Source organism: Callithrix jacchus, chromosome 5 (assembly GCF_049354715.1).
Source record: "Callithrix jacchus isolate 240 chromosome 5, calJac240_pri, whole genome shotgun sequence".
Classification (NCBI taxonomy): domain Eukaryota; kingdom Metazoa; phylum Chordata; class Mammalia; order Primates; family Cebidae; genus Callithrix; species Callithrix jacchus.
This window is the reverse complement of record NC_133506.1, coordinates 36781167-36798918: the sequence shown is the minus strand read 5'-3', so window position 1 is coordinate 36798918 and position 17752 is coordinate 36781167. Positions and strand designations below refer to the sequence as shown.

The window sequence follows — 17752 nt, the reverse complement described above, 5'->3', positions numbered from 1 at the left end:
AGCTACATTTAAGTAACAACCATGCCTGTACATATTTTAATTTGGAATCCACTCAAAATTTGGATACTGGTATTGAGAATGCAGTGCTGCTCAGAGCCCTGTGTCAAACCACTGGGGTTAGACTAAAGCAGTGCTGTCCGGTAGAACTACATGCAGTGATAGAAATGCCCTAATTCTGCACTGTCTGCTGCAGAAGCCACTATTGAGCACTTAAAATGTGACTAATGTAACTGAGCAAGTATATTTTTATGAACTTTTAATTAATTTAAATTAAAAAGCCCCATGTGGTTAGTGGCTCCTCTGTTGGACAGTGCAGGAATAGAACTCCGCTCCAGAGTGGAAAGAAGTGTATGACCTCCCTGTTAGTCACAAGGTACCACAGTGCAACCCAGACTTGGTTTGATCTAGTTTTGGAAGGACCCCAGAAGATGACAGGCTGCTAAAGGCACCCAGATTCCAGAGTATCTGAATTTGGTGTGTGTGGGAAGGCCTAGTAACCCTAGGTCTCATTTCAGTGGTGGTTTTGGGGCACATTGCCAAATCCCTGTATGTTGACAACATGCTGTGAAAAGAGAACACATTTTGAAGTCCCAGCAGCATGACAGGTAGAATTTACTTGCTGCTCCTTCCTCCTCCATCCCAGCACACCCACCATAGACATACCGAAAGCCAAGGCGAATCAGGACTTGGAAGAAATAAGGGAAAGTCCCCAAGTACAAAAGTCATTTAAAGCCAGAACTGAAAACTTAGGGGCCAATATGACAGTGGACCAGAGAGACTAGATTTTTAATACCCACAGAAATGGGAAACGTGGCCTCGAAAGGGTTGCCCCTCCAGCAAACAGAAGCAAGAAAAAGCTCTCTGGCCCAAGAAAGCAGAGCTAAAGAAACATATCCCTGAGAGATAGAGATGAAGACATAAAAGAGAAGATGAGACATAGAAGACAGAGTGAAGTTGACATCCAAGAGGTGAAACAAGACATGCCCAGAAAATGCTGCCAACAACCCAGTAAGGCAAATCAATATCACACAGTCTGTGAGGCACAAAACATAATTTGGAAGAAAGGGGGTCATTACACAATGATGATAGATTTAACTCATCAGGAAGATAAAATTAATCATTCTCATGCAAAGGACATAGCCTCAGAAGGAGGTCCAAGTTCACCTCAACTGGCAATCTGAGAATCTGAATAGAATTGAGTGATGAAGCATCATCTTAACATCTCAAAGGTGTGATCACCTAGAAGACAAGTTATTACTGGTGCTCTACCTTCTAGTTTCCTAACCCTAATCACGGTTCCTGGTATTAGGATTAATCAGTGGCTCTCTTAGTCTCATATTGGAGATAGAGAGTCAACCCATAAGGTCATAAGGTCATTCCCAAACTCTTCTGCTCATTTAAGCAGTTTTGCGGAGTATAAATTAATTTGTGTTTCCTAATCATATAATGTTAAGATGATACTTCATCACTCAGTTCCATTCAGATTCTCTCAGATTGCCAGTTGAAGTGAGCTTGGAATTTACAGGTAGGGCTGAGGGGCAGATGCCTTGAAGGTGATTTGTGCCATTTCTAAGTGTCTTGTACAGGATGAGTTTGGCAGATAACAGTATAAAGACAGAAGAAACAGCCTCTGTTCTCAGTGCTAGGAGACTGATCCTAAGCCATAAATGCAGACTCTACATAGGGCCAGATCAGTTTAGTTGGATGGTTACATTGGAGTCAACTTAGATGAGGTTGGACAGATGCCTCGTGGGCCCATTCTCCTTGGCACCCTCTAGACTCCAAATCTGATCCTGCCCCTGGTGGGGTGCTGTCTATTCCGTGATTTAAGGCTTAGACCTGTCCTCATCTAGGTAGCACATCTGACCACCCCTTTCTAACCTTAGCCCTAATCACAGAATAAACAAGCCCACAAAACATGTCTTACCAGGTTACAGCTTCCCAGATACTCAGCAGCTTTGGAAATGTGATACTCAGCCATTTTCAGAAAGCTAGTCTGTCTGATGTTCACTTTTCAGGGATATTGTATCTGGAACCCCTCTCCACTTGGTTAAGTTTGAGCTGTAGTGCTGCAACCATTTTGTTAAGAAACACATGACGGGCTGGGCACTGTGGCTCACACCTGTAATCCTAGCACTTTGGGAGGCTGAGGTGGGTGGATCACCTGAGTACAGGAGTTCAAGACCAGCCTGGCCATCATGGTGAAACCCCATCTTTAAAAAAAATAAGAAACACATGACTGTTCATTGACTGAGGTTCTGCGTATTTTTTTTTTTCTAAGAGACAGGGTCTCACTCTCTCGCTCAGACTGGAGTACAATGGCATGATCACAGCTCACTGTAGCCTTGAACTCCCAGGTTCAAGTGATCCTTCCACCTCAGCCTCCCAAGTAGCTGAGGTTACAGTTATACACCACACACCACCATGCCTGGCTGTTTTTAAAAAAAAAAAATTGTAGAAAGGGATCTTACTGTGTTGTCCAGGCTGGTCTTGAACTCCTGGACTCAAACAGTTATCTTGCCTCAGCCTCATAAAGTGCTGGGATTCTAGATGTGGGCCACCATGCCTGGCCTTGTGGACCCTTTAGTTCACTCCAGACATAGCCTGCTGTAACTCTGTTAAGTGAGATGAATATAGCCAAGGATCCATCTCCAAGCTGACCTGACCCCATTAGCATTGGCTTAGCTTTTGGTTCAGGATTTAGCCTGCAGCAAGAAGGCGTCTGTGGCAAACTCATTCTGAATGATGCTCTTGACATTTCAGTTAGGTTGAGTGACTACTGCCCTTCCAGCCTGGATCTGTGAAATTTTCCTTGACATACAGACTTTAGTATTTCTGTTGATATTCTTAGAGAGCAGCTTATAGACTAAGTGAAAAGAAGCAGGCAGCCAACACCCCCTCACAGGCCTGTCACATTGCTGTTTGTCTTTGTATTGCTGTTGTAGCTCCTGCTGGCCTCTTTTCAGGACAGTTGTTAAGGTTTTCTAGGGGACTGAAACAGTCATTCTTCCTTGCCTCCAGCTTACAGCTAATTGAGAAATAAAAATACACAATCTGTCTCTAGGCTTCAGATCCACACATGACAAGAGAAAGTCTACAGAAGGGAACCTTGCTCAGGTCAGGGAGCGTCTCAGCCTGCTCCATGCCTGAGCACAGAGTGTGAAGGTGGTATACTCCTGAACAGTTGGCCTCCCTCAGTAGTAAGGGGACAGTAAGGGAAGGATTTCACCATTTCACCTGTCATATAAATTACCCCTCTCATCATGAGGAGCAGGTGGAGAAACTGGCTGGTATCTCCTTAGGAGCAGGAGTATTGGGGAAGTTTCTGTTTTGATGTGAGCTGAGGCAGGAACATGGGGAAAGGGAGAGAGTGGTTCTTCCTACAACAGTGACTGGAAGAGAAGGAATGTAGGCAAAACTGACTCATCTGGCCAGTTGTTTGTTGAGTCTGTACAGTATCAGGCCCTTTGCTAGATACTGGCTATATAATGATGAGCAAAAACAGATACACGTTCTCCTCCTAGGAAGCTCATGACCTCATAAGAGACTTAGAGCAATCAAGTAACTACCCTAAAGAATAACTGAGTAAAGAACATAAGGCACCACAGAGCTTCTCCTGCCAGGTACCTATGTGGGCAGCACCTGTTGTGGAGATGGCAGGAGAGTCACTGTGGATTAAAAGATCAGCTACCCACAGCTCCTGAGGGAAAAGAACCATGTGCTACCTACAGCGTGAAGGATACAACTGCGTCAACAATGATGCAAGAACAAAAACCAAGGTAGAAATGAAATACCAAATGCAGTAAAATCAGGTTTGTTTTTAAGACCCAGGCTCATTCTCATTTACACTCAGCTCTTCCATCTCCTGTGATGGGGACTCCTTGCCTTTTATGTGGCCAAATGCTGAGTGTACATTAGGTTCAGTAAAATAAATCCTCACACATAGATTTATCAAACTGAAAAGGGTTTTTTTTAAATTGTTTTGCTTCCTTTTTGAGGCCCCTCTTCTGGGTCAAAACACTGTTGTTAACTTTGGGGTATGCTGAGGAGCAGTTCCAAAGCCCTGTCCAGTATGGATTAGAATTTGTACTGAGTTTGTGATACAGAGGCCACAGGTTTGTCTTAATCCAGTAAACAATCATCATAGTTCTCTTTATATTTCAGTCCTGCTTTCCTTCATGTTATTCAGCTTCCCTTACCAATATATAGGATAAAAATGAACTAGAAGGAAAAAAAATGAACTATAAGAAAACAAGGGTTATTAAAGACATAACAAGGTATCCAGAGTTGAGGTTGGGGGAAGAAGTTGCAAAACCAACTGACAGGAAGCAGCAAACATGAGACTTGTATCTGTACAATTGTATCTTTATGTGGACACTGAGTATTTCTGTAAGCCATTGTTTGTTGGTCAAACACTACTGAAAGGTGTCTGCTTTAGCTCTAGGATTTTTCCCTAATAGTCTTATAGGATCTCATTAATCTTAAATAAGTACTTTTTGTGTTTGTTTTTTTCTTTACTAAATAAGGAAAATAAAAAGACTAGGGCCCAAAGCAAATGTTGTGAGTTCTGATATGACTTCTGGCATTTCTCACCACTGTTTATCAGGGTATGAAAGATACAATGCCATGCGAGCAGACCCAGCACTTTGCTTCCTGGAGAAAGTTGGGATGCCAGATGAGAAGTCCCTTTCTGCAGAACAGGGAGTTACGGATGGGACCTCAGACATTCCTGAAAGGTGAGAAGTCATGTAGGCCAGCACTGATGTGATGTGCCATGCCACTGATCTGTGACCCCTTCCTCATACACCCAGCACTCTTTGTATCTCTCCCTCAGTGTCAGGTATCTCCCTATACCTTGCCACACTGCCATTGTTTTCCATAATTGCTACTTTGGTTACACCCTGCTCTGCCTCAGACCTGCTCTTGGACTTCCAAGCACTCTGAACCAAATACCGGTTCCTGTTCCTCATGAGTTTTCCAAGCTGCCAGACCATGCCCACCTTTTTAACCATGCCCATCTCTTGTCTGGTCAGAGGATTCCTGTGGAAGAATTCAGACCTCTATACCTGACAGAAAGCTAAGAACAGACACAAGTACAGTCTTCCTGACTGTGAATTGCAGTTCCTCAGATGAAGTTCCAATACTGTCTAAGGATTGCGGAGTCCATGACCAGGATGACCATTGCTCCTTGATGGCGATGACATTTCAGCTTGTCCATGGATTGTGTGCAAAAAAATATGGAAGGCATCTCCTTTGACTCATTTTTATTTACTCTTGACATAAATACATAGGAAAGCTAAATAAATGGCTAAAAATTGTAGTTCTCCAAATTATATATCTATATATATTTTTGAAAACAGCATTTATCTCTTAGCTTATCTCTTAGCATTTATCTCTTAGTTTCTCCCCAAAAGTAGCAGATACTGCTTTGCATTGCCCAGGGCTGTGGCCAGGCCTGAGAGCGTGACACTGCCAGGAGCCCCTATTTACTCAGGCAAAGAAAAGTGTGCAGTGCATTTTCCATCTGTCCTTAGTCCCTGACCAACACTTCAGCTGCCCCAGCGTGTTTCTTGTGGACAGATAACAGAGATGCATTCTGGGAGATGTTAAAGAAGGCCCACGTGACTGGCGATTCTCATGTTACATTCACTGATTCAGGGAAAACACTCCCTGAATGCCTGCCTAAAGGTGGCACAAAGGCTGTTTTTTGTGGGGTGTCTTTTCTTTCTGTGGTTAAACAGTTAAGCCTGGAGCTTATCTTGCCTTAGAACTTGAGCAGCAAGGACAAGAATATTTGGGATAGGACTATTTCAATCGAAGTCAGTTTTTAAAGGAACCATTGTAAAATAGGGAAACATCAGCAATAGTTAAGCTCACAAAAGAGAAGACATTAGGCATCTGACCTAGCATCAAAGGGTCTGATGGTAACAAGGGGAAAACATCCTTCTTAACCAGTGGCAGCAGAGCTCCCTTCCAAGGATTGACTTGTGCCAAATGCGATTCTGTGGGAAGATCCATCGTACTCTGACCAGTGAGTTGCAACATTAGGCCTCATTTGGGGTGCACAGCCTTCAGTTTCTAGAGTGTGTTCTTTTATCAGAGTCCCATGTTCAGATGACTCTTGATGGGCAGAAATTACCTTTTTCAGAACTTGCCTGAGTAGACGTGAAGTTGGAGCCTCATACTGCAATCTCAGTTGAATAAAGGTCCTTGGCCTGTAGAATTGATGACTGTTTGGTGTTAGTTTCTCTCATTCTCAGTGTCTCTTGAGTTCTCCCACAAGGGAAGAAAAAATTAAGACTTTGAATACCTACAGAGGAAGGGATCTATTGTCAGCCCTCATTGTCTGTGGATGCAGAATTCTCAGATACAGAGGGCCAACCAAGGATCTTGATCATCTGCTGATATTGGTATCCCTGAGGATCCGAGAACCAATCCTCCATGGCTACAGAGGGCTGACTCGGAAGTCCCTCTTTATCCGTGGGGGTACCTGAAATTTCAGATAGTACCAAACCCTGGATAAACTGTGTTTTCTGCTATATAAACATACCTATGATGAAGTTTAATTTATAAATTCAGGACAATAAAGGATTAACTACAATGATAATAAAATAGAACAGTTATAGCAATATACTGTAATAAAAGTTATGTGCATGTGATTTCTCTCTCTCCCCCAAAATATCTTAGTATTTTTGGACTGTGGTTGACCAGGGTAATTGAAACTGTGGATAAGGGGGCCTAGGTAGTATGTGATGCCTTTTTTTTTTTTAACTTTTATTTAGAGGCAACACAGATAAAGAAGACAATGCCGAGGACAAAGTAGATGGCCTCCAAAAACAAACGGTGAGTCAAATGTGCAGTTTTGGTCATCCACACTGTCTTTCATATTAAGAAAGAAATCCCCATCTTGATAGTGATCTGGGGAACTTGATTGCATTGCTAAAATGACGTTGCATTTTCTCCAACATTTTATTATGAAAATTTTACATGTACAGACTGCATTGCATTTTTATTCTAATTAAACTTTATTTTGAGATAACCGTATATTTGATACGTAGTTGTAAAATATAATATAGAAATCACATATACCCTTTATCCAGTTTGCCTTCATAGTGGCATCTTGCAAAATTGTGGTACAATATCACAACCAGGATACTGATATGGATTGAGTCAAAATACAGGACATTTCCATGACCACAAAGATTCATCACGTTACTGTCTTATAACCACATCTTCTTCCTTCTGCCTTCACCCCCTTTAAATTCCTGGCAACCACTCATCTGTTCTCTATTTTTTATGATTTTGTCACTTTAAGAATGTTCTGTAAGCGGAATCATACAGTATGTAAACTTTGGGGATTGGCTTTTTCACACAGCAAAATTCCCTGGGGATTCATCTAGCTGGTTGTCTGTATCAACAGTTCATTCCTTTTCTCTGCTGAGTAGTACTGACCACAGTTTGTTCAACCATTCATCCATTGAAGGACATCTGGGTTGTTTCTAGTTTTTGACTATTAAGAATAAGTCCTCTGTAAATATTTGCATATAGATTTTTATGTGAACATACATTTTCATTTCTCTGGGATAAACGCCCAGGAGTGTAATTGCTGGGTCATATGATAGTTAGGTATTTTGTTTTTTTAAGAAATTGCCAAATTGTTTTCCAGACTGGCTATACCATTTTCCATTCCCACTAGCCATGTATGAGAGATCTTCTTTCTCTGTATTCTCCATCCTCACCAGCATTTGGTGTGGTCACTATTTTTTACTTGAGCCATTCTGGTAGGTGTGTAATAATACCTTGCTGTGTTTTTAATTTGCATTTCCCTGATGGCTAATGATGTTGAACATCTTTTGTGTGTTTAGTTGCCATCTGTATATCCTTTTCAGTGAAATGTTTATGTCCCTTGCCCATATTCTAATTTTATTGTTTGTTTTAGTGTTGATTTTCTAGAGTTCTTTATATATTTTAGGTACTAGTGTTTTGTCAGATATGTGGTTTGCAAGTATTTTCTCCCACCCTGTAGTTTGTCTTTTTAGGGAGGATCCCTTGAGCCCAGGAGTTGAAGACTAGCCTGGGCAACACAGTGAGACCTTTTCTCTACAAAAAATAAAAAGTAAAAAAAAATTTTTAATCAGTTGGCATATTTGTGGGTTCTATTTCTCAGTTCGCTGCCCTTTTCCATTGATATAGTTGTCTTTTCCTCTGCCAGTAGCACAGTCTTGAGTGCCGTAGCAATACGTAGCTTTAAAATTTGATAATTGATACCTCCCACGTTTTTTTTCTTTTTCAAAATTGTTTTTGCTTTTCTTATTCCTTTGCCTTTCCATGTAAATTTTAGATTAATCTTATCCATAGAAACTGTTGCTGGGATTTTGATAGGCATTGCATTAAACCTTTGTATCACTTTGGGGAGAATTGACATCTTCATTGGGTTTTTATGATACTGAATCTTACTATATACCTCTGCATTTCCTGGTTTTTGTTTTGTTTTTGTCTCAGGGTCTCACTCTTTCACCTAGACTGGAATGCAGTGATGCAATCATAGCTCACTACAGCCTCGACCTTCCAGGCTCAAGTGATGCTCCCAGCTCAGCCTCCCAAGTAGTAGGGACCACAGGTGCATACCACCACACCTAGCTAATTTTTTCTTTTTTTTTTTTTTTTTTTTTTTTGTGGAGACAGGGTCTTGCTTGCTGTGTTGCCCAGGCTAAGACTGAACTCCTGGGTTCAAGCAGTCCTCCTTGGTCTCCCAAAGTGCTGGGATTATAGGCATGAGCCATTATGCCCAGCCCTTTTCTAAGTTTTTGAGGTGGGAGCTCTTCTGTATTACTGATTTGAAATTTTTCTACTTGTCTGATATATGCGTTTAGTGCTATAAATGTCCCTCAGCATTGCTTTAGCTATGTTTCATTAATTCTGCTGTGTTATATTTTCACTTTCATTCAGTTTAATGTATTTTTTATTTCCCTTGAGACTTCCTCTTTTGATTCATTAATTATATAGGTGTTTATCATTTATTGTCCAAGTGTTTCGAGATTTCCCCATTACATTTCTGTTACTGATCTCTAGTTCGATTCTATTATAATCAGAGAACACATCTATATAATTTCAGTTGTTTTAAATTTGTTATTTGTTTTATAGCCCAGTATATGCTATATCTTGGTATATGTTCAGTGGGCACTTGGCATGCATTTTGGTTTTGTTGGATGCAGTATTTCATAGATGTTGACTAGGTCCTGTTGGTTGATGATGTTGAGTTTTTCTGTATCCTTGCTGATTATCTGTCTAGTCATTTCATCAGTTGTTGAGAGAATATTGAAGTCTCAAATTGTGGATTTTTTTATTTCTTCTTTCAATTCTGTCAGGTTTTGCTTCACATATTTTGCAGCTCTGTTTGGTGCATACATATTTAGAATTATCTGTTCTTGCCAGGTGTTGTGACTCACACCTGGAGTCTTAGCACTTTGGGAGGCCAAAGGGGGCAGATCGCTTGAGGCCAGGCGTTTAAGACCAGCCTGACCAACATGGTGAAACCCCATCTCTACAAAAAAATACAAAATTAGCCAGGCATGATGACACATGCCTATAATCCTAGCTACTCAGGAAACTGAGGCATGAGAACCACTTGAACCCGGAAGGCAGAGGTTGCAGTGAGCCATTATTGTGCCACTGTACTCCAGCCTGGGCAACAGAGTGAGATTCTATCCCAAAAAATGTATAGAGAGAATTATATGTTGTTGGCAAATTGACCCTATTATCATTATGTAATGTCCTTCTCTTGTCTCTGGTAATTTTCTTTGCTCTGAAGTGTACTTTAATAAATTAATATAGCTACTCTTAGTTTCCCTTGATTAATGTTTGCATAAATATAACTTTTTTATTCTTTTATTTCAACCTGCCCTTATTGTATTCGAAGCAAGTTTCCTATACAGGTAGATCATAATCTTTAATACACTCTGCCAATCTCTGTCTTCTAGTTGTTATTGTTCAGACCATTTACATTTAATGTAATTATTGATACATTAAGCCATTGTCTTCTCTTTGTTTTCTCTGATTTTTTTATTTTTCTTGTCTTCCTCTGGTTTACATGAGCATTTTTTATTATCTTATTGTGATTTACCTGTATTTAATGCCTTTTTCATGGTTCTAGGTGTTTTATATATTTATATGTAATATATCACGGTCTACTGTCATTTTATCAGTTCAAGTGAAGTGTAGAAACCTTACTTCATTTTTCCTTTACCCTCTCCCATTTATAATATAATTGTCTTAACTGTTTTTTAGCAGATAATGTTAAAATTTTTGCCCTAACTGTCAAACATAACTTAGAAAACTCAAGAGGGGAAGGAAAGTCTGCTATATTTACCCCTATTTTTTTTCTACTGTGTTCTTTTTCTTCCTGGTGTTCCAGGGTTCCTGCTCTTATTGTTTTCTTTCTGTTTAGAGAAATCTCTTTAGCTACTCTTTTAAGGTAGTCTAGAGAACTGTCAGACAGTTGAGTTAGTTTTTCTTCATCTGAGAATGTCTTAATATCCTTAGTTTTTCTTTGTCTGAGAATGTCTTAATATCCCCTTTATTCCTGAAGCACATTTTCACCAGATAGAGGATTCTGAGTTGATAGTTCTTTTCTTTCAGTTCTTAATGTTGTACCACTTTCTTCTGGTTTCCATGGTTTCTGATGAGAAGTCTGTCCTTCAAGTTGTTTTTCCCCTATTGGTAATGTGTCTTTTCTCTCTTGATGCTTCCAAGATTTTTTCTTTGTCTTTAGTTTTCAGAAGTTAATGATTTTATGTGGATTTTTGTGAGCTTACCCTATTTGGAGTTCACTTATCTTAAATCTGATTTCTGTCTTTTGCTGAATGTGAAGCATTTTCAGCTACGATTTCTTCAGGTATTTCTTTTGCCCTGTCCTCTTTCTTCTCCCCTTCTGGGATAGAAGAATGAAATGAGATCTTTTGTTATAGACACATGGGTCTATAAGGCTCTGTTCATTTTTTTTTTCCTGTTATTCACATTGGGTACTTTCCATTTTTCTGTCTGGCGGTACCTGATTATGGTCATCCTCCATTCTGCTGTTGAGCCTTCTGCTGAGGGTTTGGAGTTTTTGTTTTTGGCTTTTGTTGTTTTTGTTCCAATTTATTGTACTTTTTAAACCTAAAATTTCCCTTTGAATTCCGAGATTCTGTAGATTTTTGTTTCTTTGCTGAAACTTTCCATTTTTTCCTTTGTAGCAAGCATGTTCAGAATGGTTCACTGATGACTGTGTTAAGTTCTTATGTCAGATCATTCTAAGATCTTTTCTCTCAGCATTGGCCTCTTTTGTCTTTTTTTCTTTTTCATTCAGTTTGAGGTCTTGGTTCTTGGTATGTGATTTTTTTTTTATTGAAACCTGGACATTTTGGACATTATATTGTGAGATTCTGGTTCTTATTTAAACATTGTCTTTCAGCTGACTTCTGACACCTCTCTTGGCAGAACAGAGGTGGGGGGGGCACCTTGTTTCTGTGAGGTGGAAGCAAAAATTCATCTTCCCAGTCTCCTCCCATTATCCCCTCAAGGGGATATTTCTCATTACTGTTGAGCAGGGATGGAAATTCAGCTCCACCATGGGTAGGGAAGGGGGACCTCATTACTACCTGTCAGGGTTGAAAGTCCTAACTTCCTGCTTAGCTTTTTCTGATACCACCCCAGCAGGGGACTGGGGTACCCTATTACCACCTGGAAAAAGTAGAAGTCTAAGCTCCCACTCAGCCTTTGCTGCCATGAGTAGAGTTGAAACACAGTCTCTTCTGCATTGTTGGGCTGGGGTATAGTAGTTATTGTCTTAACATTGACTGTGTTCCTAACCTGCCTCTTTCTACTTTTTTTTTTTTTTTTTGAGACGGAGTTTCGCTCTTGTTACCCAGGCTGGAGTGCAATGGCGCGATCTCGGCTCACCGCAACCTCCTCCTCCTGGGTTCAGGCAATTCTCCTGCCTTAGCCTCCTGAGTAGCTGGGATTATAGGCACGCACCACCATGCCCAGCTAATTTTTTGTATTTTTAGTAGAGACAGGGTTTCACCATGTTGACCAGGATGGTCTCAATCTCATGACCTTGTGATCCACCTGCCTCGGCCTCCCAAAGTATTGGGATTACAGGCGTGAGCCACCATGCGAGAGCAGGCTTTTGTTTTTGAGACAGAGTTTCACTCTTGTTGCCCAGGCTGGAGTGCAGTTGCACAATCTCAGCTCACTGCAATCTCTACCTCCTAGCTTCAAGCGATTGTTTTGCCTTGGCCTCCTGAGTAGCTGGGATTACAGACATGTACCACTACAGCTAAATTTTTGTATTTTTAGTAGAGACCGAGTTTAACCATGTTAGCCAGGCTGGTCTCGAGCTCCAGACCTCAGGTGATCCACCCGCCTCAACCTCCCAAAATGCTGGGATTACAGGCATGAGCCTCTGTGCCTGGCAGGCTTTTTTTTGAGGGCTTCTTTTGTCTGCATCCTTTGCCATTTCCAGGTAGCCCGCTTCTTTACCTCCAAATCTAGGATATATGAAGCAAAAAAAAAAAAGTTTGTTTTTCATCATGTCATTTCTTGAGTCCTGAGGTCTCTAGTTTGTCCTTTTTTACACCATTCAAAGTTTTCTTATGTTTGTTTCATATGTAATATCTAGAGGGTTTAATTATATTTAAAGAATAGGGAAATGCATCTCAGAAGCGACAGTCTGTATTGCATTTTTAAAATGAGTTTCCGAGATTTTGCATAAGCAGACTGAGACCTTACCTGGGCCATAAGACCAAATTTTCTCTAGCTTTGAGTAATAGAGCAAATATTAGGATGTTATAGATTCTGGATCCCAGAGGTTACTGTAGCATTGTCCCCAAGTGACTCCTCTGCAAGGGTCATCTCTCTTATTCTCCTGATCGCTAACCAAAAATTATCCATATTTTTTATTCTATTCTGTTTATTCTAGCTTGCAGTCTGTATGGTATTTATTTACTTTGGCCTCTATCAACTCTGACTCCTATAACAGTAAGGATGGCATCCCTTTCTTAAAATAGATAATAATAACTTTTCAAAGATAATGCTTCCCTGTGTCCTCAAGGTTTGAGAAGCAATGGATTGAAGCAAATCAGCATGAAGCCTCAGACTCTTGTAACATGAAGGAAGTTAGGTTCTCATCTTGACAATTAAAATCCATGTTCTGCCATTTCAGTCCCTAGTTTATGTTATTTATTTTCTGGAATTTGGGACGTGTTTTCCTGTAGAAACAACTCAAGTACCAAATAAATGAAAGTAATACATTATTCTCATGTGGAACTTGACTCTCTTCAAACCAGTTATTCCATTCGTTTTAAGTGATTCTCACCTCATCCTTGTGAAGAAAGCACAGCAGATATTTACTGTCCTCATTTGAGGGCTGAGGAAACATTAGGCCCTCCCTGAAAGTTAAAGAACTTAGCCAAATTCTCACAACCACTAGATGACAGAGTATTCCGGTATTCTTTGTTGTAGTTGAGTATTCTTTTCATAGTCCAGGTAGTAGAGAGTATTTCAGGTGCATGTTTATGTCCCTTCCTCCCATCAGCAGCTCATCTGAAGACTCCAGCCTCTGAAAGTCTTTGACATTAAACTGGACATGCTTAATCAATTAGGAGGGCACCAGAGGGCTATGACAGAATCAGTAAAAATAACTTAAATGCTCTTATGTAGTAGGATTAAACTCTGGAATTACTTTTGTATTTATTTACAAAATTTACATGTTTATGATTTCTTTGCTCTTCACCTCCTTAAAACCTGGGGTATAGAATATCATCAAAAGCAGATGAAATGGGGAGTGGGTTTCCCCAGATTCTGAGGTTGACAGACTATAAATAGATTCACCTTGACTTCTAGTCCTCATGCTAAAACCACACATGTAGGAAGATGGCCAGCATCTGAGCCCGGCCTGCTGCCCACCCTGCTTCTCTCTTGCTCCTTACCTCCTGCACTGAAGACACTGCGTGGTGTTTCCTTCTTTCAGCTCTGTCCTCAGGCAGTATTAAAGAAGCCCAAAGCATTGTGTAAAAAGAGCCTGTTCATTAAAGCAGTTCTCCTGAACTATACAGACCTGGACATGGAAAGGGAAACATTTAACAGATTGGCAGAGTCTTAGCATTGCAAGGAACCCCAGCGCATGCCCAAGTGGTCTCTCAGTGTGGCGTTGCCTCTCCAGCCACAGTATGGCTGTCGGGGTCGTTCCAGGTAGGCTAGGGACTCCCAGGAGTTCATGGGGAAAACAAGAGGAACATGCCGCCTTCTGAGGACGTCCCTTTTATTACTGGATGATACTTCCTTTTACCAAACCAGGAATCTGCCTCCCAGCTGGTTCCATGGATTCCATCTAGCTTTCTTTTTGGTACTACAAAGAACAAAATGCTTGTTTTTCCCCTCTGATAGAATTTTAAATTACTGAGACCAGCTCATGACCTTAATTTCTTTAAAGTTCTTTTCAGGTGAAATATCTCTAGTTCCTCTATATTTTTTCATATCATATCATCTCAAGACTCTTTTCTATTCCAGTGCCTTCCAGAGCACACTGTGGTTGTTGTCCTCTTAAAATGTGTTGTTCAGAGAGTCGTAGAATGTTAGAATTTGAAAGGAGATTTGAAATTATCTAAGTTACAGCTTCCCACACCTTCTGTTTTAATACCAATAGCACTTTGGATTGGCAAATCATTACAGATGTCACCTGCAGCCAGATTCAGTGAACCTACAGAAATCTTCAAAAGTAGTTAGTCTGAAAGTATATTTGGGTTGGAATGGTCTGGAGCCTAGAATTGTAAACAAAATCTTTCTCTATCACAGCCAATATGTGGGGAAAGGAACATGTCTTTTAACAGAATAGCAATAAGTAATGCACAATTTTTATTATTGTAGTTATGCTATAATAAGCATGGCATGTCCATGCTGTGCCACACAGTTCCTATGTTAGTTGGCTGTGACATCTCAGGTGTCTGTGAACCATGGGGTCTGGGCGTAAAATGATGAAGTCATGGCCAGGAACTTGCAGGAAAATTTAATGCCTAAAATGGACAAATTCCATTGTATGAAAACTTTAATTAGGAACTGAACAAGCACCCTCTTCCTGTGAGTTCAGAGTTTGATATTGCATTGGAACCGAAGCATTTTCTGAGTAAAAGAAAAAAAGAGTTCAAGGATTTTGTTAACTCAGATATTAGTATTTGTGTATATTTTGATACTTACAAAGCACACTTCCCCATCTGTTAGGCATTATTCTTATGCCCATTATAGAGATGAGGGAGCTCAAATAATTTTAATCAATGGCAAAAAAGTCATACAGCCAGGGGACAGAAGAGCAGTGTCTCCCCTGCCTTCTTCTTTCTCTAAATTCTGTAATCTTTCCATAATAAAATCCTTGAATATTATGTTAATGGCATTTGGGGTATATCTCCTTTCCACCAGAAGTTTATGCCAGAGTAACATGCTTGTTTTTCCTGCAAAGTAAAACCACAGTGGGGTCTGAGGACTTTGTAGCTCTGCCTTTGTACGTCCTGTCACCTTAATACAGAGAGCCCTTGTGTTCTCCTAGCAAACTCTGTACATCCTTCAATATCTAGCTCAGAAGTCACCTCTTGGTTGACTTTCCCCCTACCCAATTTGGGTCTGACAGAGTTGGTAACTCTTTCCTGTTTCCCTACTGTTTTTAAAAGCACTTACCACACTGCATGTCCACTATTTATTAATGTGCCACTTACAACCATTAGACTGGGCTCCAGAAGGATCATAATCTCATCCTTTTCACTGTTGCAGCCCTGGAACCTAGCACAGTTCCTAATACTTCGGAGACCTTCATTCTTTAGCTAAATGCAAGGAGACAGTTGGCTCTGGGGTTTTGTAAGAGCAAAGAAGAAATTCCATGTCTGCAAGTCCTGCCTGGTCTACACTCCTGCTGCCACCACCTCACCCACACCAAAACCAAGTAGGGGAGGCAGCCAGGCCTGGAGACTAGATCTCCCACTTTCAGATAGGAAAATAGAGCCTCATGCCCCAGGGGAAGTAGCATGCTTGGAGTTAGGTTACTTTTAGTTAAGGACAATGCTTTTCAGTCAGCTGAGTATGTCTTTTTTTTTTTTGGAGACAGAGTTTCGCTCTTGTTACCCAGGCTGGAGTGCAATGGCATGATCTTGGCTCACCGCAACCTCCGCCTCCTGGGTTCAGGCAATTCTCCTGCCTCAGCCTCCCGAGTAGCTGGGATTACAGGCACACGCCACCATGCCCAGCTAATTTTTTGTATTTTTAGTAGAGACGGGGTTTCACCATGTTGACCAGGATGGTCTCGATCTCTTGACCTTGTGATCCACCCACCTCGGCCTCCCAAAGTGCTGGGATTGCAGGCGTGAGCCACCACGCCCGGCCCCCAGTGTGTCTTTTATCCTCAGAGGCAACACTGCACAGTAGTTAGGAGCTCGTCCTCTGGAGCCAGACCTTCTGGGTTTGAGTTCCATCTTCACCATTTGATAACTATGAGTTATTTTGGACAACATTATTAACCTCTATGTTCCAGTTCCCTCCTGCCTAAAATGGGAATATATGAAAAAATGCATATAAAGTACTTAGTACTCTATCTGGCAATTGACAAGGGTCTCAGTAGGCCTTTGTTGTTGTTGCTGCTGCTGCTGTTCTCCTATTAAGCCATACACACTTTAGTTGAATGTTAGAAATGTTAAGTGACTACCTGGTAGTTGGGAATGTTTGTCAGTATTTTCTCAGTCCCAGCCACCACTTGGTGGGTATTTGCTTAGTGCAGCTTTTGATTACACACTTTACATACATCTACTCATTTGTGCTCCATGGTCACCCTATAAAGTAGGTATTGTCTCAATTTTACAAAAGAAGAAATTTTACAAAAGAGATCAAAACAACTTACCCAAGGCCAGAGAGCTGTGGATCATGGGACTCCAAACCACGTGTGTCCTCAAGATGGAGAAATTGCACATTGTAACCAATCAGTGTCCTTTGTTGTTGACATTCTTGTCAGCACTTTGGGGCCCTTCACTCTGAGATGATTGATTCATACCTCTTCGAAGATGAACATTTCTTTCAAGTTGATTCATGTAAGCAGAAATTGAGGTAGCAAATATTAGACTACAAAGCAATTGCAGGGCCTCTGCGTGCCCAGGACTGTCACTTACAGCATCTCACACTCTCACATTAAACTGGTTATTAACTAAAAGTCTGACATCTTTTTCACTTGAGCTACTAACAAATGAGGTTTTCTTCATTCTGTCATTTCTAGAGAGAGGAAGTGCCTCCAAGAGAGGACAGGAACAGAAAAACACTAAAAGCTTTCCTTCTTGAGTGTTTTGCCCAAAACTATTCATATTAACTGTACCAACAGAAACTACTAGGTGGACTGGAAGGGAAGCTAGCATTTGCTGTGTGCCTGCCTCACACCAAGCTGGGAGCCTTCTCTCATGGACTTGGGGTATGATGATCCCCATGTCAGCCACCAGTACATGGCAAGAAGGAGCATGGTAGCTCTGGGATCTGCCAGCCATGTTCTGTAGGCCATAAAACATTTCTCAGCTGGAAGTACTACACTTATATATTTCAGCATTCAAAGGATCTTCACAGATGCCATGGGGACATTTAAAAGGTTTTCTCTGGCAGGAAATTATTTGTTTTGTTTTTGTTTTGTTTTTGAGACGGAGTTTCGCTCTTGTTACCCAGGCTGGAGTGCAATGGCGTGATCTCGGCTCAC

General features: G+C 40.9%; 1 protein-coding gene across 2 annotated transcripts in view; it reads left to right on the top strand.

Moving 5' to 3' along the window:
• The window catches only part of CHD6 (chromodomain helicase DNA binding protein 6), a 202991-nt gene that overhangs the window by 158793 nt on the left and 26446 nt on the right, over positions 1-17752 (top strand). For both annotated transcript variants that reach the window (XM_078371699.1, XM_002806769.7), the window contains 2 exons: positions 4607-4736; positions 6783-6843. In XM_078371699.1, coding sequence (XP_078227825.1) covers positions 4607-4736; positions 6783-6843 — 191 coding nt within the window. The remainder of the gene's footprint in view (positions 1-4606; positions 4737-6782; positions 6844-17752) is intronic.